The 23,634-nt window shown below is 43.4% G+C and overlaps 1 protein-coding gene and 1 non-coding gene across 4 annotated transcripts in view; one reads left to right on the top strand and one right to left on the bottom strand.

Moving 5' to 3' along the window:
• LMTK2 (lemur tyrosine kinase 2) overlaps window positions 1-23,634 on the bottom strand; it is a 79,095-nt gene that overhangs the window by 54,481 nt on the left and 980 nt on the right. Inside the window, exon 1 of one of the 3 annotated variants that reach the window (XM_031676731.2) lies at window positions 14,688-15,126. The exons of 1 other annotated variant lie outside the window; for it this stretch is intronic. In XM_031676731.2, the coding sequence (XP_031532591.1) occupies window positions 14,688-14,772 (85 nt within the window). In that variant the 5' untranslated portion in view covers window positions 14,773-15,126. Of the gene's footprint in view, window positions 1-14,681; window positions 15,127-23,634 lie in introns of those variants that run through there. One more of the 3 variants, XM_031676730.2, reaches the window with a different exon arrangement.
• On the top strand, window positions 20,434-20,506 carry TRNAV-AAC (transfer RNA valine (anticodon AAC)). The gene has a single exon. It is a non-coding gene; the product is annotated as a tRNA-Val (tRNA).

Here is a 23,634-nt window from a genome sequence, read left to right on the forward strand (position 1 = left end):
AACAGCCTAGAAAAACAAACCGTGCTGTGTGCTAATCAGTGAAGTGCTCTTCTTGTTCAAAAATGATTTTCAAGGTCAGCCAACCCCACTGCTCCCTCACACTTGCTGGAAGCTTATATAATTCAAGTGCTGACTGAATACCTGTGAATGAGCTCATCTCAGATGAAGTCGCTGTTTCTCTCAGGCTACTTCATTAAAATCTGTTACCAACGGTCCATTTCATCCCAATTTTAAAAGCGCTAACTAGGATAGACACTAGCACAAGAGAGCTAATCTGAGGCGGCACAGTCTGGCCAAAGTAACGCAGATTCAGACGACTTCCATTGGGCCACTGTGTCCCCACGCCCCAGGAAAATGGTGGCAGGGGTAATCTTTCATGAACCAGAATCTTAATCGGGGTCGACAGCATAGTTAAGTTGTGGAGTCGTCCACAGTGCTCAGATGTTGGCAACAGCTCGGAATCAGGACCTTCCTGTGGTCCAGGAAGCCAGCTCACCAACAGGCAGCATCTGGTCCCAGAAGCAGAAGCCATGGCCAGCTTCCCAGGGCCCCTTCCCCCACAACTGGTCACTTCCGTGCAGCACAAATGTCTGGGGGAGAGGACATGCTGTCTTTCCAGACAACTTCCCACTGAAATCCGCAGCAACGTGCAGGTAGGTCAATGGCAGCACTGCACTCACAACACTCAGCCGATACACTTCCTGCACGATACGGCCAAAAGGGTAGCAGAGATGACCGAGATGTGTGTTCCTTGCTTCCCTGGCAGGGCAGACCCCAAACATCCTAGAAAAACATGCCTACCTTGTTCTTTAAAATTTCCTACAACACCTTGAGAGAGAGTTCATGGTCTCGGAACCTTTCTAGCTTCCTAAGGTCTAATGAAAATTCTTTTTTTTTTTTTTTGGACAGGACAAATTATTATTATTTTAAAATTAAATTACAATCAATTTTGTTGGTATTAAATTTTAAAATTTGAACAGATGTAAACCAAAAACCAGAAATTAAATTCAGTAAAAATGAGAACAGGAGTTTTTCAGTAATTACAGATTATTAGAAGGCAGGAATCCATTTAGAGAAACACAAACAAACCCCATGTTTACAATGATTGTGCCACAGATTTAAACTTCAGTAGTGCATTAGTAAACTGTTCACATTTAGATCCTCACCTCGAGATTTCTAATGCAAATTCCTGTCAATATAATTTAAACATATTCTCAGGCAATGTGTCTTTAAAAGTCCTCTCTTCAGAGAGGAAGCAGAATGTGATATGGACGCAGCTGGCCACACGGATGGTTGGACTGGATGTTGGGTACAGAGAATTCATTATACTCTTCTGCCTACTTCTGTGTATGTTCAAAATTCTCCATAATAAAGTACTACCTTCATAACTAAGCCAGAAACTGCTTACAACACTGGCTCGACAAGGTTCTACAGAACATCAAGGCAAGACTACTTAGGGTTCCTGATAAGGCTGCTCTGATGTTGTCTTTACATTAACCAGAAAAATTAATTCAATGACAGTTTAACTGCATATAACTAGGTCCTCCCGGACACTCAGGTGTCCAGCCCAAGATAAAGACCTGTAAGTGATGAACTGAGCTCCACTCGTTGAAATGGCCATTCCATCACCCTGCTGTGAGAAGCCTACCCGTCAATAAATCCCACCCAACACATCCATTCATTCAGCAAGTGTTCACAAAGCACCCTCCACAGGACAGGCACCACTACAGGTCCTGGGAGGACAGAAGGGGGAAGAACAAAGCCCCTGAACTCACAGCTTACATTCTCGGGCAGGGAGACAGACCACAAGCAAATCAATAAATATATGGTACTTCAGATGGTGATGAGCCACATGGAAACATAAAGCAGGGGATGGGGGATATTGTCATTTTACATGAGTGATCAGGGAACACATTTCTGATACTATAATTCACACAAGAAATGATGGTGGTGTGGCCCCACCCACGTGGTAATAAAAAGAGCTACTATGTAAACGGTGCTCCAGGCTCCGTTCCAGACTCCTCCAATTCCACAACCACCCTTTGAGGTGGGTACTATGATTAGCCCCATTTTAAAATGAGGAAGCTGAGCATGGGAGAAGCAAAGGAGCTTCTCCAAGGTCACACAGCTCCTGCATGGAGACATACTCCCACTCCACAACAGTGCCTGGGATTCAGGGGCAGGTGCGACACGGAGTGAGGGGAAAGGGTCAAGGAGGACACCTCCCATCAGGGTCCGTCACTCTGAAATATGGGCAGGCTCTCAAAGATCACCTGACATTTGAGAAAATCCTCCTTAAAAAAGGTAAAAGAGAGTGACCAACACAAAGACAGGAAAGGGGTCCTGAAGAAGACAGACAGCCCAGGGGTTTAAAAAAAACCCTAAAAATTCCTATAAAACTATAATTAATATCCTCAGAAATAAGATATTAAAATATAAGATATATAAGTTATGAAAAATAATGCTACATGCATGGCTGGGACATTGCACTGTACACCAGCAACTGACACACTGTAATTGACTGTACTTCAAAAATAAAAAATAAAAAATAAAAAAGAGGAGATATTACACTCATGAGAAAAAGCTATTTAGAAAGAGGTATGGGGAGGAGGGAAAACTCCTGGAAATAAAATGTATTAGTAAAAATAAAGGTCGTCCCACAGTGGAATAAAGAGACAAAACATGAACAAAAGGAGAGTCGAAGCTCATTCCAAGAAGCCCAGCATTCCACTAATAGAAGTTCTTGAAGGAAAAGAACAAAGAAAAGGAAGAAATAATTTTCTTTAAAAAAAAAAAGTGTGTATGAAATTCTTCGGGAACTAGAGGACACCACTCTCCAGATTCAAAAGGCCCAGGGTATCCATCCTAGTGAGCGGGGTGAATGGTAGACTCATGCCAAGGCACTGTTTTGCAACTTTTCAGATTTAGAAAGTCGCAAAAGCTTCCATCCAAGGGGGGAACAGAGGCCACACAGGAAACGAAATCAGACCTTGCAGTACAACCCTGGAGGCAGCGGAAGGGCGACCACCACCCACGCCTGGCACAGGGCACAGAGCAGGCTCCAGGGCAGCCCAGCCAAACACGCCAAGAGCAGGCTCAAATTCATGACACATTCACGAAAAACTAAGGAAATGATGACACAGGGCAAGCCCAGGGAAAAGAAAAGATGTCAAGGAAATTTAATCATTGGAAACACTATTGGGTCAACAGTGAACAGTACTTGCAGTTAAGTGCAAACACTGAATGGTGATTTAATCAAATAGTGTAAAAAAAAAAAAAAAACCACGACACTAAGAAGAGGAAAGAGTGTGTGTGTGTGTGTGTGTGCATGCGTGTGTACATATACATCCTCTTCTTCCACAGTAGAAATTCAGCGTCTACTTAAACCAAGAATCGGTTATTCAAGCATGTTATTTAGCAACATGACTAAGAGCAGGAGGTGATGCCCAGGGGAGAGGTGCAGAAAGCAGGGATGCTGAAGAACGGGATGGGGCAAGGGTTCGCTGCACTACTTTTATTGTAAGTCATGGAACATTTTCACTTTTTAAAACACCTACGTGCATTATTTGCTATTAACAGAGATGTGATGGTGTGGGGAAAAGAGAGGATCAAGAGGGGTAACAACATTTCAGGGATGGGACAAAGAAACAGGGCTAGGAGGGAAACAGGGAGGAAGACGCTGCAGAGGCAGGTGGAGACCCCAGTGTACACCGCACGGAAGGCAGAAGAGGAAAGCACTTTTAAAGGGTCTTGAAAAGAAATACGACAATTAATAGGAGAACCGTAAGAATGGTCCACTTTTTTTTTTAACTCCTCCTGAGAATTAATACTAACAAAGGTATTTAAAAGTAGAATAATGCTACGCAGAAAAATACATGCATTAAAAAGTCTACTATATACATAAATGGGGAGGAAGGGTCCTGGAGAAAGCACGGGAAGATGCTGCTGCTGACGGAGCCTGAGAAGCACGAGAGCTGAGGGAGGAAGGGATCAAGGGCGTCAATCCAGGAGGGTCTGAAGGAGCGAAGAAGAGGCGGAAAATGACATCTGTCTACGACTTCATATACGCTTCTTGACACCTGCCTGTGAATCTTCAGAGCAGACACAAAAAGTATCTCCTAATGAGCACTATTCTTGGGAGCCACAGCACCCAGCAGACCCTTAAAAGGGACCATAAAAAGCACTTAATCACAATGCTAAAAGTATTTTTCAAGTTTACAAGCCAACGTTTACAAGTTTATGATTACATTTTTAACATCAAAAATATTTTTATTGCCTTTAATTAAACAGTAGGACTCATTTCATAGGTGGAAGTTCTTCTTACAAATTAAAAAAAAAATTCAGTATCAATATGGGGTTTTTGAGCCTACTTTTGGAAGTTAGCACAGTTTACTAATTCGGTAAGGAATCATATTTAGTACTTCAAGAATCAATTATATGACAAATATTTTAAAATTTTACTCAGGACTTTCAGATAATAAGTAGAAACAAGAATCCAGAGAAGAAATGACTGGAATTAGTCTGTATGCCTTTATCACACTAACAAAAGTGTTCCTGAAAGTACGAGGCTGTGAACCCGGGGAGGCTCCCTCAATCCACGATTCAGTCTGCCAGCGACCAGTAGAGAATGGGACAGAATTCATGACCTCCCTTCTCTGGGTCTCGGCTCCTTCACCTGTAAACTGGCATTTCAGCTCTAAAGTTCTATACACAAGGATTTATAATTTCAAAATTTTATGAGTCCACCAAGTTCCCATGTGGTTAATATTGGTAATCAGATCTTTTATTGAAGTTAATTTATTTCTCTTAAAGCAAACGAAGTTAAATTACAGATTTCTGCATTGCACCCAGCAGCAAGCCACTGGTGGAATGTTCCCAGGGGACTATTTTGGTAAGTTTGTTATTTTTCAGTGTCTCACCAGCAATCAGTGTCCGGGTATCACGTTTTAATAATAGTCTAAAGTCAGAGTCAAGGCAGGCTGGGTCCTTGGAAAGTAACAGTTGCGGGTGACACAGAACCATTCAAGGGAGGCACCCTGCCAGACAGAACCAGGAAGAGGAATGTTTTGCCTGCTGCAAAGAGTACAGGTTGAATTTATTGAGGTTTCTGAGGCAGAATCTGCAGCGTGAAAAATACATTAAGCTTAAATTTAGAGGCTAATCTGAGAGGTATCCAATACAACACAACCTTCGGGTTTGCAGTAAGAAGCTGGAACTACAAAGTTTTACAATTACTGGTTGGTTATAGTAGGTATTTTAAATGTGCAAAATGACAGCAAACTCATCCTCCTCTGTCTTCTAAGTCCAGAATGTCTAAGAGATTTACTTCCCATAATTAAAGGTTGTAGTTATATCATGTCAAACTCAAGTCTCCTGTTCAGTGTTAGCAACAAGGGGGGAAAAGGCATTTTCAGGATGGACTTAGAACATGGACCTTAAGGAGGAAAAAAAAATGAGCTTTTAAAAATTAAATTATAGTGGTTTCACTTGGGGATAAGAGCAACTTCTCTCTCAAAAATCACCATCCGGGGGGGGGGAGGTATGGCTTAGTGGTAGAGTGTGTGCTCAGCATGCATGAGTTCCTTGGGTTCAATCCCCAGTACCTCCATTAAAAATAAATAGAACAAGTAAAATAAATTAAGACATACAAAAAAGGGGGGAATATCAGAATAATAAAATTTCTTAAAAAAATGACTATCCTAGATGCTTATAATGAAATTCTTTTCTCCTATGCAAGGCAAAGGTGCCGCCAAACACACGAGTCCAGAATCATCTGCATCAGCATATGGGCCAATGATGGTCTTAATCAAACCCAACTGATTACACAACCGCTACAGTGTAGCAGTTTCAGAGGTAAATAGTTTGCTTTCTTTAGCTCATCCTAGAAATATTTCCTACATATTAATACATTCACCACAAATACCTCAACTAGCTTTTAAAAAAAAAGTACCCACTGAAAAATATGAAATGGGCTACAAATCCTAGGCTATTCCAAAATAAACCAGTTTAGAAAAATAAGCTTTTTTTATGGTAAGATGTTAAAGACATGGTATTATACTGAAAAAAAAAAAAAAACTTGCAAGTTAGGGAGCGCGCGCGCCTCTCACCTGGGGGATCGGGAACGTCAGGGTTGCACCTGCTGGAGCTGGGTTTCCTCGCTAGCCTGTGCTGCAGCGGCCAGAACCCCAGGTCCAGGGCTGACACATCTGCACCATGAGGTTCTCAGCTCACAGCGCTGGCATCTGACTGTCAGGCTGCCAGTTCACAGTTTCCACTGATTATTTATACAGGATATTTATAAAATGCAAAGAGGCTATTATTTATACCGACCTCCAGAGAAGGAGCTAAAGTTACCAAAAAAAAAAAAAAGAAAAAGGTATTTAGAGCAGTAAGTGCGATCTGCCCTGAAGTATTCAAGTTCCTTTGTGGTTATAACACACATACTTCTCACAGGCAGATTCTTCAGAATATTCATGTATGGTGGTCAGGAGCAGAGATCTCTTCAGATTGTAGATGCTGACATTAATTTTTTAATCTATTTTTTTTGGAAGGGGGGTAATGAGGTTTATTTATTGATTTATTGTTTTAATGACAGTACCGGGGAGTGGACCCAGGACCTTGTACATGCCAAGCACACACTCTATCACTGAGCTACATTCTCTCTCCTAATTTTTAATTTTTTAATTTTAAATTGTTCTTCCCTCTTTGTGTCTCAGTAACTACACAAGTCAACATATTTCTATTAATTAAGCTGGTATTATTTTGTCTCTAGCAGAAGATAAACTATTTTGTGTTGTGGGGGTGGGGAAATCACTAGAAACGTATTATAAATGCAGATTTCCAGGCTGGCTTTCAGAATTCTGATTCAGTTGGTTTGTTTTGAGGCCTCCAAATCTGCATTTCTACAAGTACCTAGGTGATGCTGACGCAAGTGATCCTGTTTTATAAAAACATCTTTACTTTTTCCTGAAACATTCTCAGCCAAACTGATACCGTGGCCAGGTCAGTGGGAAGGGTACAATCGAACAAGCTTCACTGCAAATTAAAAACTGTGGCTGCTGGGTGATGGGCACATGGGGGCTCATTATGTTACTTTTTCTACTTTTGTGTATGTTTGAACTTTTCCCTAATAAAAAACGAGAAGGAAAGAAACAAAAGGAAAAGCTCTTTAAATAGATCAGACCGAGTCCACAGCCCCCTGTACTCTTGACACTTGTCACCAAACACTTTATCTGAACTTTTACCAATTAAAGGAGTTGCCTACAATCCCCTTCAACAATTTCCGAAGCTGACAGATCCCTAAAATAATTCTCTAGCCAAATCCTTAAGCCTCAGAGGCTTCCTTCATATCCTTAGAGATTAGGCTGCTCCTGGAGAGAGTAAAGAAAATCTTTCAAGTATCTATTGCTCTAAAAATAAAAATAACTCTCTGCCAAATGTGGCAAATGTGGGATGCACAGTATTTATGCTGGTGTTAATAGGTTAAGAGGGGGTCAAGTGACAGGGTCAAACATGCACAGGGCTCTTCCAAGTTTTGTGTCTTAAGGAGACCCTTCGTCCCTCCAAAATCTCTCACTCACTCCCTCTCTTTTCCCAACACCTGGGATTAGGTAGAGGAAGCAGAGGATCAAAACCCTATTATAAATGTCCCAGAAGCAGCGAGCAAATCCAGTGCCCAGATCCCGGTTTCTAACATCACTGTCCAGTAAAAGGAATCAGTCTGAGAAACGGCTGATTGCAGGGCTGTGGCAAGGAGCACACAAGAGGCGCCTACAGCTTCTCACAGCACAGGGAAACATGGGGGAAAAAGGTGGACATATGTCTGCAGGACACAGAAGCCAACTGACAGGGCTCCCAATAGCCAAAGCTGGTACAATTTGAGCAGCAAAATAAATAACAGTATTGAACTATAACCCAAAGTATAAAATCAATATCCATGTGTCCACAGTGATGTAAATAACTGAATAAGGAAATGAATGGGGGAGAAGAGTTAAGTCTCCTATATAGAATTCCAAGTAATTCATAGACACTTCCCCCTCCAGGGGGTGGAGCATAACTTGTCACCTCCAAGTGCGGGCCATGCGTACGTACAGGAGGGAGAAGGGCGGAAAGGGTAACCTCACGGCAGAGAAAGCGGACAAACGGCACCTCGGCCAGGTGATCAAGTGACCAGTCGTCTTCAAAGCACACACCCTTGATATGATGTGATGAGAACAGCATTTCAACCCTGGGGTCTTTCCTCCCAAAGCACAGAATCCCAGTCTCTTTACGAGAAAAACATCAAACACCAGCTGAGGGATAGTCTACGAAACACCAGACCAGTACCCCTCAAGACTGTCACAATCATCAAAAACAAGGAAGAGACTGGAGGAGCCCACGGAGACATGACAACTGAACATACTGTGGGATCCCGAAACAGAAAAAGGCCATTAGGGAAACACTAAAGGGATCTGAATAAAGGACGGACATTGGTTAATAATAATGATGAACCGGACTGGCTCCCAGTTTTGACAGATGCGCAACACTAATGTAAGACGTTAACAAAAGGGAAAACCGAGCAGAAGATACACAGAAACTCCCTGTACTGTCTTTGCAGCTTTCCTGTAAATCCAGAAGTGCTCTAAAAGAAAAAGTTCACTAGTAAAAATAAAACAACTATAAGTGGCCTCATTCCAGGTAAAGGACTGGGGCTGGGTAACAAGTGAAGTTCGCAAGGGAATGAGAGGCTCTAAGCTTACACACTCTCCTCTTAACAAACACGCTCTGGAGGACTGGTCTGGGGAACTCAGGTCTCCAGTACCGTCTTCACCAGACTTCAGCATCACCCACAGACTTGGACTGAATGTGGGGTACCAAGCAAATATGAGAAATCCCAAGGATGTAAGGCACAGTCCTTGCAATACAGGTGAAGAGGCAGGACTTAAAGAAACAGGGGGTATTTGCCAAGTGCCAGTGGTAGACTCGTACAACAAATCCAGACCTTTCTGGGTGATACAGCCCACCCCACTAAATTTTCTCTGCAGTCCTTCCATTTCATGTAAATTTACTTACAAACTGTAACAATGCATTAGCATAGCAATATATTCTATAACTTAAAAGGTCACAACTTTTTAAGGATGAAATGAAAATAAATGAAACCGTTCCCAGGTTTTCATCCTGCATCCTATGAAATGGAACCCCTTGTACCACAAGTAAACACTCTAGGAGCTCAGGAAGGGGAGCAATCTCTAAGCCCGGCCAAGAAGAAAGGTCTTCGTAGGGAAACTGAGGCTGCAAAGAGGGAGGGAAGGAAGGCAGACATGAAGGGGAAGGAAAGCGAAGTGAAGAGAAAAACAAAGATGTCAGCACTTAAGAAATACAAGGGAAAGAGGTAACTGCAAACAGAGAGAATATACGAAGAGCTGGAAGATGGGAATCTGCTCAGCCTATTTTGCAAACTACAAGTAGACCAACTTAGCTGTTAAGAGAGCGCCATGAAGGGTGGACAACAGATGCACCACAGCAGAAATCTAGCAGCAATGACCTCCCTGACCAATGCTTCCCAAAGTGGGGTCAGAGGCCAGGGGCCAGGCACTACCCTAGCCACACCACGGCACGTGGTCTTGGCACATCTATTTGACTTGATGGTAATGGCAACTTAAAACTTTTAAAACAAACATATGACATAGTAAAGTGCAAAACCTGCCAAGCTGCCAAAAATAAAATAAAACGTAAGCCCCCTCTGAAGCCCCATGAAGGCAGAAGAGTACAAAGTCGCTCCAAGTTGCGGTTTCAAGCACCTGAGACATTTGGCATCAAGTGTCCTCATTTTTCCCACTTGGATCACGATAAAGCCAAATAAAATTTGGAATCTCTGCACCGTGCTAACCTTTGCAAGAAAACTTTTTTTTGAAATATTGAGGTTATTTTTCTGATTTGCCTGCTCTTAGTGGCAAATAACTGTAATGCCAAGGCATGGTTCCAAATTAGTCATTTGCCACAATTTAAAAATACTTCACTCCAATATTTTGCTCCAACATAAATTTTTTTCATATTTCCTCAGCTTTCTCTTTTAGTGTCTTCCTACGAGGATTCACAGGAAAATAGAGATGTGAAACTAAAAACGATCCTAGGTACAGTAGTCTGTTTTAGACCAGGAACGTTTTTCCCAGCCTCTCCTTTCTATAATATTCCTTTCCTGATGTCTAAGTAATAAATAAAAATTTCAAAAAGAGTGAAGCACAGTTAAAAGGCTGCCAAAGTACAAGGTTTTAAGAGAGACAGAGAAAACAAGTCTGTCATATCCATCTCTCCAAATGACATTTTCTAAGAGGCCTCAGTCTCGCACTGGTCCTAACAGCCCGTTGCCTTCAGGGATGCCTTATGCAAGTATACAATCGTGTTTGGGATCAGCTAAACTTACATTGCCCGTGTTCCTTCAAGTAAATTAAAACCAGCACTTACTCATCTTGAGTAAGAGCTTTAGTCATCTTGATGTTTCAAAACAGGTTTACTATATCAAAGCAGACTAATCCAGATCATCTTAAAAATTTCTAACATAATTCCCCAAGATTAAGAATTTCAAGAAGTAACAATACCAGCCTCTATATCGTACTTCAAAAAGCCAGATTTCTCTCTAAAGGATCTCTTCTTCACCAATCATACAACATGCTATCTTGAGTAATAAAGATTTTTTACATCCAGTAAGTTCTCTGCATTCCATAAGTGGCTTTTTACTACTTTGAGTTCCTTCTTTGAAGCCACACCACCCACCATTAGTCAATTTTATGATAACCCACCAAATTTACAAAGAAATCTGAAGCAGTGACGAAATCTATGTTGCCAAGTGCCTAACCTGTAGCAGACACAGCCACACCACATGACAGGAATCCTTTAGGTAAATATTATCATCACCCTTTTTAAAGAGTTGAGTTCTAAGAAGCTTGAAGAGGTTAAGTAACTGGCCCAAGGTCTTAAAAGCTCTTAAAGTGGCAGAGGAAGGCCTCATGCCCAGACTAACTCCAAAGTCCAAGTTCTGTCTACAGCACCTGCTCCTTCGGTGACTGGTTCATGAATTTTACTCTCAACTAGACTGAAAAATTGGATTCTTTTTATATGTCCACTGACAAGGACTCTTTTGAGGACTAATCTGTTTAACCAGTCCAGAACCCCGACATTACATTTACATTACAAAATGGTTTTTATGATACGTCCAGCTGTTATCTAAGTGACACAGCCCACAGGAGACACAGAGGGCCCAAGGACTCTCTAAACTTCAAGAGAACTGCATCAACACTCAGCACATTGATATCAGCAAAACTGCAGAGATTTGATAACTTCAACGCTGATCAGCTACAAAATTGCTGGAAAGATTTCCTATTACTGTGCCATTGAGCATATTTAGTTAACCCCAAAATACACCAACTCAAAGCAATTCACAGCATACCCAACCTAAGTCAGATCTCACGCCTTACAGCCATATATCCTGAAAGAATTTGCATGGAAAGCCCGTTGAAAATAATTTTTATTTCTCAGAAGCTGTTAAAAGAAACATAAAAACTCACTTTAGAAAGCACTTCCTTTACTCCAGAAATCTTTTGCAAGATACAAGTCTGTTTGTTTAATCTAAAACAAGAGCCCCGGTTTCACTAGATGCTGTTTTATCAGTAGCTGGGTCCCACCGGCTGCACAGACTTCCGTGAGGTTCTTTATCTGGAACTGCTAAAAGCTTCCTCTGTACTCTGTGACCTAATATGCCAAAGAACAATAGAATTGGGTTTCCTTGTCCAACCACTATCCTGATATTAATAACAAACTGTGGACTTAGAGGAATGCCTTCAAGCATACAAGATCTTTTTTGATGATGTGAATCCTAAGAATCTTACAAAAGGCTCATAAATACTTTCCAAGAGAAGAAAGGTCTGATAACTGTGATCTGGAGGAAAGAATTTCTTAGCTGTAATCTTAGTTTCGTAATTTAACTATGTGTGAAACACTGGACTTCCTCTCTTTATGTAAGCTTCGTAAGTGAGGACCAACGAGATCTCAGCCTTCATAACTTAGGGCCCTTGCAGAAATACAGATTCTCAGGAAAAGAGGCCCCAGGAGAGGGCATAAGAGACTCCCAGAATGATAGAGAGGCCCAAAATAAAACTCAACCAGGAAATGCCTTCTTGCCTAATGGGCAAAGGCAACCACATATTTACAAAGCCTATTATGACTGAATGAGTAAATACCTTTTTTCAACTTTAGAATCCAGGAATGATTTTGGATGACATAGAAACCTGGGATAAATGAATTTCGTTTTAAATGGTGCATGTTAGTTAACTGCCTTCTTTCTTTCCCCATTCAAACAGGCTGGCAAAGGATAAAATTCAAGTTTTTTTTCCAACCTACTGTTGATAAGCTATGCTTTCTCCAAGGCACTGTTAATCAGTTTGAAATTTAAGCAGAATAAAGCTAAGAAGGTAAAGACGCTATGCAGTAAATCCTTACCCTCAATTTGAAAATGACCAGCCTTACCTCTGTATGGAGTACAGGCTCCCAGAAAATCAAAAGCTTCAGAGTTATTGTTTTCAATGTTTAACTCCTCTTTTATCTACCATGTATGTTCCAGAGAGCTTCCTCTTTCTTTACCAGTGAGTTCACTTATCAGGATTAACTCAAAGGTTTCTTTATTCTTCCTGGTCTGATACATCTTGGTCAAGAATCCATCTCCGTTACCAGGGTTAACAGTCTCTTTTGAATGGAAATACAAACCCCTCAAATCTCTGTGTGACTGTGCATCTTTTCCACATAATTTAACCCTAGGTACCCGTCATTCTTATATCACAAGTCTAACCATATACCTTCTAAGCAACAGAATAAGAAGGGGAAATCTACAAAAGCTCCTATAAGCCACCAAGTATTTCTTCATGCTTTTTTTACATCAAGATTTCGTATTTCTATTTATGGATCAATCTTCCTAATTGCTTTGTTTTACAATATTCCAAAAAAAATTAGATTTATGATTCATACCTCCATTAAAACAGTAAAAAAAAAAGTGGAATAAAACATATTAAGAGGTTTACAGGCAGACCCATTTCCAAAGCTTCCTACGTAGAATCTGTTTTCCAAAATATGTTAAAATTCGGTTATGTGCAAAGTCATCTGGAAACTTTGTGACTCCCTTTCACGTTTATACTCTTTACCCACTGTCCTACTCTAGAGCTAATTTTCAATATCACTATCAATATTTTTCAGCATCAACATCTCTCCATATACCCTTTTATAACTTCCCAGGTACTTTCTGTGACTCTTACCTGGGCTGCCTATACACTCCTCGTAATATTCACTCTTTTTATCTACCAGACCAGAAAACAAAATTCACCTTACAAACATTTGATCTAAGGCAGCGGCAGAAATTTAGGGACACACTCTATGGTACAATGGTAACAGTTAATACTCTGCTAAAGGGCACTCAATGACATAAGACGGTGTGTCTCTGCAAATAATTATACATAACTTTCATTGCAGATAAATTTGAAAAATATGTCTTTACTAGGGACAGTACCTTCCACATTCTGTATCCAATTAACATCATTCTAAAATAACTCTTAAACCCAAGAGTATTCCTAAACAGCTAAAAGACTTGAAGTAGTAAAGCAGAAAAATCACACAACTAAGGAAATCTAAGACTGGGTTTTAGTTGTGGCTCCACCTATAATTCAGCTGTGTCACCTTGGTCAGGTCATTCGACCCCCCAAGGGCCTCAGTACCTTCGATTGCAAAACGAAAAAATTGAACTAAATTTTCTTCAAGGTCTCTTCTCTTCCAACTCTAAAATTCCATGAATGTATGAAATGCCGGTCTCTCCTTATTTCAAAGATAAGCAGCAGATAATAGAAAATGAGCCTAGAATAATTTTTCCTTTAAAAGAAAATTATCCAACTTGGGATGCTTTCCTGAATGGAAGTTTTCATCTGGGAAAATAAACCACAAACGAAAACGATGTTGAGAAAATGGGGAGAAAAAAAGAAAATCATACACTGACGTAGCTAAAATAGAAACTTCAATCACCCTTGGGCCATTTTGTCAATAGTTACTCAAAGGCTGGTACTCTAATCACTGACTTCCTAAAACAGGGATATTTATAGAGTTGTTTCTTTCTCATCCCTAGAGATTCAATCCGAATAAAAAGCACAGCGTCTAAAATCAATCTACAACTTCAGAACAAGTTGCAGGGAGCGAAGGCAACTCCGCACAGCTCTCCAAGTCATTTGCATTTAAGTATGATTAGGGCTAAGAAACGGTTCTTATTGTAAGAAGTGAAAAAAGCACAGGAGGCAGGTGACATCTGGAAAAAGAAGCAAAACTGTCAGGAAGGGATGTCGGCTGAGGACCTTCGGGCAACAGGTCCCAATCCGGTACCGCAGCCTACCCGAGAGGGGACCGTCGCTGCCGTCCCGCTCGCAGCCCTCCCCAGCCTCAACCGCATCGCCTCGCCCCGCTTCGGCCCTGGAGAGGCATCCCGCCCCCTCACCCCACGCCCCTGCGGCAGAACCTCCTAATCACTCGCTTTCCCGGGCCACCCGCCCCGTCAGGCCCTCGGATTCCTCGGCGCCGAGGCCAGACCGGCTCCGCCGCCTCCTCCCCGGAACCCCCGCTGCAGCGGCCCCGCAGCCCCGGCCCTGCAGCCCCAGCCCCGCCGCGGGCCCGCTCACCTGCACCTGTTTGCGGAAGTGGTGCGGCCCCGGCACTGCCGGCGGCCAGAAGCAGCAGCAGCAACAGCAGCAACGCCGGCGGCCCCGGCATCTCGCCCGCGGCGCGGCCCGGGGGGACGGCTCTCGGGTAGCCTTCCGTCCGTCTGTCCGTCCGTCAGTCGGTCCTGCCTCTCTGCGCTGCCTCAGCGGCACCCGCGCCGGCTGCTCCTGAGCTCACGTCGCTTCGGCCAAACCTCAGCCCGGCTCCTGGTCCGCACCCACCGCTCCGACCACAGAAACACCATCCTTCCCGCCCGCCCGCCTGTGCCGCCACCGTCGCCGCCGCCTCTCAACAGCAGCAACGGCAGCAGCTCTGCGGAGCCGCGGGCCCGGGTAGCCGCGCTCCCACCGCCATGATGGGCTGCGTCATGTGACGTAGGAAGGGGGCGGGAAGTTGTGATAGACAACCCATCTAGCCAATCGTCACTTCCACACCGGCCCGGGAGGCCCCGCCCATCACCCTGGTGGAGGCAGGGTGGCTGCGGGTGCGCCCCCTGCAGACCCAAGAGTGCGTGGGCAGCAGGTGATGCTGACAATTATTTTAAATTTTTCTTAAAAAAGGAAGTATAAAGAAGACAATAAAAAGCATCCTGAATTTTTTCTCAGTAGTTTAAAACGTGTAAAAATAGGCCTATTTTGTCTTCTGCCTTTTTTACTTGCAATAGGCATTTTAGGCTCTTTTCCTTAGGTTAACAGGCACATCCTATCAGCCACCAAGGAGCTTTGGGCTTTTTGTTTCAATTCAACAAGAATAGAATGCCTCTCCCCTTGCACACACTGATTCAGCTCCTGAACTCAAGTTGTTCCCCTTGACAAGAGTGCCCTTCCTGCCCTTCCTTGGCTATCCGGCACACTCCCTTTCCACTGTCAAGACTCACCTGAAGGATGACGTCATCTAAGAAGGCCTCTCCCAACTGGAGAGATGACTGGCATCTCCTAGAGTCTGTGCTGGCCCTGGACAGACTGCTTGCCCAGCTGCCATACTTTATTGTTCCTGTGACTATAAGCTCTCTAAGGACAGGAACTGTGCCCGTGACAGTTGGGGGTCTCAGGGGACTGGTGCAGGGCCTGGCTTCAGTAGGCATTCTGTAAAGGAATGTCCCTGGTCCTGGGACTGGATGCCAGGGAGGAGCCGCTCCTAGGTGCCAGCCTTACCCCACCTAGAGACAAGGCTCAGCCAACAGATGAGGAGAGACCACTGTTCTGCAGAAAGGGTAAAGAAAGTACTTTCCAGGTAAAAGTAACAGTGATCAGAGGCCTGGAGGCTGGGAAAATGCTGGGCTTTTCTGGAGAACGCACTTGTAGTCCAGTTTGTGCATGAGAGGGACTGATTTGAATCTTTTCAGATGGGGCTCTATCAACTGGCAGCAGGGGAGTCTCCCCGATTTTCCAGACTCCGCAAATGTCCATCCCAAAAGTCCAGGTCTCTGCAGTGCTAACCCCATGAGGACACACAGACCATACCCAGGGAATATTTGTTGAATGATTGAAGCAAGCCAATAAACACCTAAGTACACAAAGAGCTGGAATGTGGAAGCCGCAGGTTAAGGCATCCATGGCTGTCAGTGATCTCTACGTGGACAAGAAAAGGAAGGCAAAGGTCTAGAAAAGAGACACAATCACCCTGTTGTGCTTCTACTTGGATCAGGAAGCTCCGGACTTCGAGTCTGAGGAAGCCAGGGAATGCTCACGCTGTGTACCGGGAGGAGTCACTGTATTTGTTTTCAGCAACGCTGGCCCAACCAAAGCCCTTCCTCATCATCCTTGTGGTTGTTAATCATAATTAAAGTGCACTCTATCAACAACACATCAGACCACAATCCCAAAGCAGGTTTCGTTATTATTTGAGCAGCCCAAAATTTTTATGAAAAAAACTTTTTTTTCTTTCCACTTCACAGAACAAGGGTTAAGGTACACATTCCTCAGAGGGTGTCTAATGGAAACCTTTACCCTACCACGTACCTCAGCACTCACCTTTGCCCAGTGTTCCTTCAAAAATTTCCAGTCAGAGAATTTATAAAGCAAATGAGAACCTCCTTGCTTTGTTTGATTTCATCTAGGAATCAGAAAACAGCCTTTGGCACAATTTGGGATTAGGTCCCTAAGATGAGAAGCAATATCTTTCAGTGGTCCTATAACTGTTCTCACCTGTGCTCGGCTTTTTCCAACTTTTCTCGCACACCAAGCCATTACTTGGACAACTCTACTGGCATTGTCTGTAATGCTAGCAAGCTCTGGCTAAGGGCTGGATGCAGAGGGATATGGATTCAGTTTAATACTGAATGAACATGCATCTCTGAGAGTCTGGTACCACCTGGTACCCTAAATGTTTGCAGGGCTGAGCTGGATCAAATGGGTGCCTCCATGAGAATCCTGTCAGTGGTATACTGGAGTCAGCTGATACTAGCTTGTGAAAGCCAATTGTTCAACCTTCAGGAATTTTGCATGCCAGTTGTTACACACAGATAGTGTTGAAAATTAATTTATATGAGCTTACAATTAAATAAATTATATTAAAAGCAAAGGTATTATGGAGAAGCATTTTCAGAATGGAAAGCAGTAAGAACACTAGCAAAAATTGTCAAAATCAACTTCTTCAGAATTCTAGAAATCAGCCAAAGGTTTGCAACAACACAAGAAATATTTATTGAAGAAAAATGGCTGAATCTCAGTAAGAACTATGAGCTTTGTGGCATTTTTCGCTTGCTATAGTCCCATTTTTCCTTCTCATCTCCATGGTAGAATTGAAAAATATCAGCCTTACAACCAGAATAGACATGAAAATGAACAACGTAGCAGAACTGTGGAGGGGACAGAACAGGTTTGGAGCACCCCTAAAATCTGCATCCCAGAGAACTGTCACTATTTGAGCAGTCAGACAGCTTTCTAGAAAGGCAGTGTTCTCAGGATTTGTCTTTATTTGACAGGACTCAGAACTGTCTTAGTGCAAACAGCACTAGTCCCTGTTTGTTGAAAATAATCAGTGGTAATTGTTTAACATTGTAGCTTCCTGAGCTAGTGATACCAGTAGACTGATTGAAAACTTAAAAGAAAAACTTAGGGAATGAGGTGTCAATAGGGGCTTTGAAAAGCTCCAATATATTCCTGGAAATCTAGAAAGTTATATGCATGTGCAGGGTTGTACACATGCCCAAGAAAGACATGAGAAGGCCCAAATCTTTCATCGCTGGCTGATGTTGAGGCTCTGTGCAAGTAGGAAGCAAAGGCTAAGGCAGAATTTTAAACTGCAGAGTATTGAAGGCATACCTCAACATATGTGCTCTTAGCAAAACCAAGCAGACATATTGGTTCAAGGCATTTAAGGACATCTCTGTACAATCATCAGCTGACTGTTAAGCTAGCTAAATGGAGATTTCAGTGGCAACACACAATAAAAAATGCATACTTTACGGAATTAACCGAGGAAAGTCACTAAACAAATGAATGGTGGAAGCAGCAGCAACAACAAAACAAACCCTGGGAAAGGGGAATATCAGGGAAAACTGGTTTCCAGAGTTGCCACATTATGGTATTTAAAATATTCAGTTAAAAAAAAAAAAAAGAATGAAAAGGAACAGGAAAATACGCTCCACACACAGGATAAAAAAGCAGTAAGTAAAAACCTTTCCTGAGGAAGCTGAGAAGGTGGACTTAATAGACAAAACTTATACATAAATAAAAATCTATAAAACTAATTTTAAAAACTTTTAAAATAAATCAGCTATTTTAACTGTGTTCAAAGAACTAAAGGAAATCATGTCTAGATAATTAAAGGTTGGTTGAAAGACATTAAAGAAGATCTGAATAAATGGAAAGACATCCCATGTTCATGGATCAGAAGATTTAATATTGTTAAGAAAACAATACTTCCCAACTGAGCCTCAGTTTCAATGCAATCTCTATCAAATCTTAACTGGCTTCTTTTCAGAAACTGAGAAATTGATCCTAACATCCATATGGAAATTCAAGGGATCCAGAATAGTCCAAACAATTTTGAAAGAAAGAACAAAGCTGGAGGGCTCACATTTCCTGATTACAAAGCTATAGTAATCAAAACAATGTGGCATAAGAAAGACATATAGAACAAACAATGTAATTGAGAGTCTATAAATAATTCCAAATATTTATAGTCAATTCATATTCAACAAAGATGCCAAGACAATTCAATGGGAAATAAAATACAGTTTCTCAATAAATGGTACATGGACAATCCACATGGAAAGAATTAATGTGAACTCCTTCCTCACACCTTACACAAAAATTAACTCAAAATAGATCCAAGACCTAAATATAAGAGCTAAAACTCTAAAACTAATGACTTTGGTGATGGTTTTCCAGCTATGAACACCAAAAGCATAAGTGATTTTAAAAAAAGATTCAACAACATTTAAAACTTTTGTCCTTCAAAGAACATCATCGAGAAAATGAAAAGACAACCCACAGAATGGGAGAAAATACTTGTGAAGCATACATCTGAAAAGGTACTTATATCCAGAATATATAAAGAACTCTTACAATTCAATGATAAGAAGAGAAATAATCCAATTTAAAAAGAGGGCAAAGGATATAAATAGACATTTGTTCAAAGATATACAAAATGAACAACAAACACATGAAAAGATGCTCATCATCACTAGGCATCAGGGAAATGCAAATTAATGTCACTTCACACACACTAAGCTGGCTCTAATAAAAAAGATAATCATAAGTGTTGTTGAGAATGTCTAGAAATGAACCCCCATTCACTACTGATGGGAATGTACAATGTGCAGCCACTTTGGAGGATAGTTTGACAGTTCCTCAAAATGTTAAATATAGAGTTACTGTATGATACAACAATTCTACTCCTAGATATATACCTAATATAACTGAAGACATATGTCCACATAAAACCTTGTCCACCGACATTTATAGCAGCGTTATTTACAATAGCCAAAAGGTGGAAACAACACAAATGCCCATCAACGGATGAATGGATTAACAAAATATGGTATATCCTTGTAATGGAATATTATTCAGCAATAAAAAGAGGTGAAGTACTGATACATGCTATAACGTGAATGAACCCTGAAAACATAATGCTAAGTGAAAAAAGCCAGTCACAAAAGGTCATCTATTGCATGATTCCATTTTTATGAAACATCCAGATTAAGCAACTCCACAGAGACAGAAAGTAGCTTAGTGGTTGCCTAGAGCCAAGGGGGTGTTGGAAATATTCTGAAATTAAATAATGGTGACCACTGCAGAACTCCATGAATATACTAAAACCCATTCTAAAGGAGTGAATTTTATAGTTTGTGAATTATATCTCAAAGTTGTTATTAACACCAAAGGTAACAAATACTAAAATGTCATTGACTCCCAGGTATTTTACTACATTTACTGTTACCTATGCTTTGAGGTTTCTCACTTCTATGGTAGCTGTATAGTAGAAATGCTAACGTAATACTGTACTAACGCACACTTCTTGGTAACTCTGATTTCAGTGACAGCACATCTGCAGCCTGAGTATTTACACCATGGCAATTGGCAAACAGTGCTAATCGGGGCTCTTTTTTGCCCCCAGAGAGTCCTTTGTTATGCACACTAGTGGTCTTGCCATTGGGTACCCTCCAAAGGTTCTCTATGACTGCCCCTTGCTGACTTGAATCCTTTCTGTGGTTGCATTACTTTAATCCAGCTTTAGGCAGCTCAAGAGACCATGCAGCTTCGGGGAAGGTATAGCTCAGTGGTAGAGCACCTGCCTAACATGCATGAGGTCCTGGGTTCAATCCCCAGTATCTCTATTAAAGTAAATAAGTAAATAGATGTAATTACCTCCCCCCATTAAAAAAAATAAAGAAAAGAGACCATACAGCTTAGAAGCCACATGCTTCATCCTGACTCTCCTTCTAAACACCTTTGCATGGAGCCTTTGCCTTTGTTGCCTTCTAGATCCTGTGTCTAAATGTGTCTGAGTAAAGGACAGCTCACCAGATGTGGTGGCCTTTCAGGGCCCTGAGCCACCACCCATTTATGGAGGCAGAAGGGACACAATATGGTAAAAATGAATGAGTGTACAATGCTACCCACAAGATAATTACAGGATTTATAAAAAGTACTCAACAGACAGTGAGATTCAGGAATGGGATCCCACTTAAAACCATATTATGAACATATTTTTCCCAAGCTCATCAGGGTGTGCGTCTTCATTTGGAAGTGAGTTCTACTTAACAATGACTTACAAATAACTTTCTATGTGTCAGGCATTGCTCTAAGCATTTTATAAACAACACCTCTTTAACCTTTATCTAATTTAGAATATTTTCGTTTTCCCTAAAAGAAACTCTGTGCCTATTGCTGTCACTTCCCATCCCCCACCTCCTCCTAGTCCTTGGCAACCACAAATCTTACTTTTTGACTCTATGGATTCACCTAATCTAGACATTTCCTAAAAGTGGCATCATTCAATATGTGGCTTTTGGTGACTGGTGGAAACTACTAACATTCCCATTTTACAGAGGAGGAAACTGAGAAACAGAGAGGTCAGTCCTCTTGCCAAGATCACACAGCTGGTAAGTGGCAGAGGTAGGATCCAAACTCAGGCAGCCTGGCTCTAGAGTTCCTGCCCAGTCTCAAAATCAGAACTGAATGATGCAAAAAGCATACAGCAAAGGCCTTTTGTGAATACAAGCTATGGGCCAAATTGCCCCATGTGGCCCCCTCAGGTGAGAGGCCCTATTAGGGGTTGCCTTCTGGTGGGGACGGAGGTGGGAATTGGGGAAGGGTGGAGGTGGGGAAACTCCCTGAAGACAAGTTTCTCAATAAAATAAATTCATCCATTGTGAAAGACAGAATCTCCTCCTCAGATGAACACTGGATTTTTTTTCTTTGGCCTGCCCAGCAGCTGAATTCCCTCCCCTGTGTTGAGAAAGCCCCATGACACAAATCTTGGCAATAGGTCTCCTCCCACTATGAAGACTAGGGACCGGACTGCCCTCTGGGGCCCCAGCAGCTGAGGTACAGGGCATCCTTCCAGGTCCAAGGTGATGCTGGCAGCTGCGTCATCCTGGCACATAGTTCCCCAGGGAGGGGGAGCCTGGGACCTCCTTACTGCCAAATTTCCCTAGTGGCTGCTTATGTCCTGAGCCCAGGCCCAGCTCTTCTGTGGCTGTCCAGGGCTCTCCAGCCAGTTCTCAACCCTGCACAGCCTCTCAGAGCATCAGAAGATCCCTGAAACCAGCTCTCAGCTACTTTAAGCTTCTGCAAGGATCCAGGAGTGCGGGTACAGCCAGCACCCCCAGAGCTGCTCCTGAACCAGACCTGCAGTATTGGTCGAGCACCAGCTGCAGTCAGTCACTGCCCTGGGCGGTGGAGAGACCATGATGGACATCTCTGCCTTTTTCCTCCCTTGACTTCCTGGCCACCTGTCCCTGTCCCCATCTGACCGCCTATTTGACGTCATTATTCACCAGGGCACTTTGCACTCTGTGCTCATTGGGTTACTGCCTGTTGCCTCGCCATTAGAGTGGAAGTCCCACGTGGGGACCTCTGTCAGTTGAGTTCCTGGCTGCAGCCCCACTGCTCAAAGGCGCCCGGCACTAGTCAGTCCACTGCTGCTGAAGGGCTGTGGGTTTGTGAAGTGTCCGGACCCAGCTGGGCTGATGCCCATGTGTCCGGCTGGGGCACCACCTCACAGTCTGCAGAGTGAGCCAGCCAGAGGCGGAGCCAGGTGGGCACCCACTCCTCCCTGGAAGCTTTTCCAGAAAAATCAGGTGCAGAATTCTCCCTCTTACCTCATCCAGCCAGACACAGGGCTTTACTGCTGACTCCTTCTACATCTCTCCCCAGTTCACTCTCCCCTCATCTGACCACCACTGCCTAGCTGGGTCCCCAGCTGCCCTCAAGGTCACTGTGTCACTCTCCCTCCCTCCCTTCTGCCCGCGTCCACCTTCCGCTTTCCACAGTGTCATCTTTTCTTAAAGGCATCCAGCCACCCTTGTCCCCCCGAGACCTCCCACTTGTCTAGCTGCAGCTCTTCCCAGCCTCCGTCAGCCTCTCCTCCTGCCCCCTCTCTTCCACTCACACTGAACTGCTCACCCCGGAAGGGTTCCCTCATCCAGAAGGATCTTCCTTCTAGTGGCTGGTTTCTGTGGACCGAGGGCTTCTCTAGGGCAGGGCAGGTGTTCCAGTCCTGTCCCCTCCTCACCAATCACTTGTTGGTGATGTCAACAAACAGAGGAGGTGGCTGCGATGTGTTGGGCCGGGTTCCAGGCACCAGAGTGAACATGAGGATGAGGCCCCTGCTCCCAGGAGCTAGTGTTCTGGAACCCGACAGCCCAGACTGCTTGGGGAAGCCCCACCTGGTTCAGCGCCCCTGCCAGGCACGAGACCCTAGTCCCATGCCCATAAAATTGAGGCTGACATCCAGGAGTGACCTGCAGCATCAGCCCCCACCAGGCCAGGTGGACGAGACCAGGCAGTGGGTGCCGAGCAACCAGCTTAGGCAAGTGGGAGTTTCACTAGGGTGGGGCCGGCACGTGCGCCCAGGCTGGCGGAGCAGGTCAGGCAGGGGCCTCTCCCGGACCGATAAGCCTGGGAACAGCATCCTCTGGTCCTTCCTTGGCACGGGGCCAGAAGGGGGCTTTCAGGAAGCCAGGCTGGGAAGCTTCGACGTGGGGGGAATCCTAGGAGAGGCTCCTCCAGCAGTACTACCCCCCTCCCACCCGAGGTGCCCGCGGTGTCCCAGGGAGGGGACAGCTGGAAGGAGGAACTTTCCTTTGTTTTCTGTCTGCCCCCGAATGCCAGGGAAACAAAGGTTTCATGGGACCCCAAGGATGATATGTAGGGACTTGATGCTCCCAGAACCTAGCTGGCCGGAACCTGGGGCCGAAGTCTCCCAGATACACCACCGCTGCTGTTGCAGGTGATGCCG

Source organism: Vicugna pacos, chromosome 18 (genome assembly GCF_048564905.1).
Source record: "Vicugna pacos chromosome 18, VicPac4, whole genome shotgun sequence".
NCBI classification, from domain to species: domain Eukaryota; kingdom Metazoa; phylum Chordata; class Mammalia; order Artiodactyla; family Camelidae; genus Vicugna; species Vicugna pacos.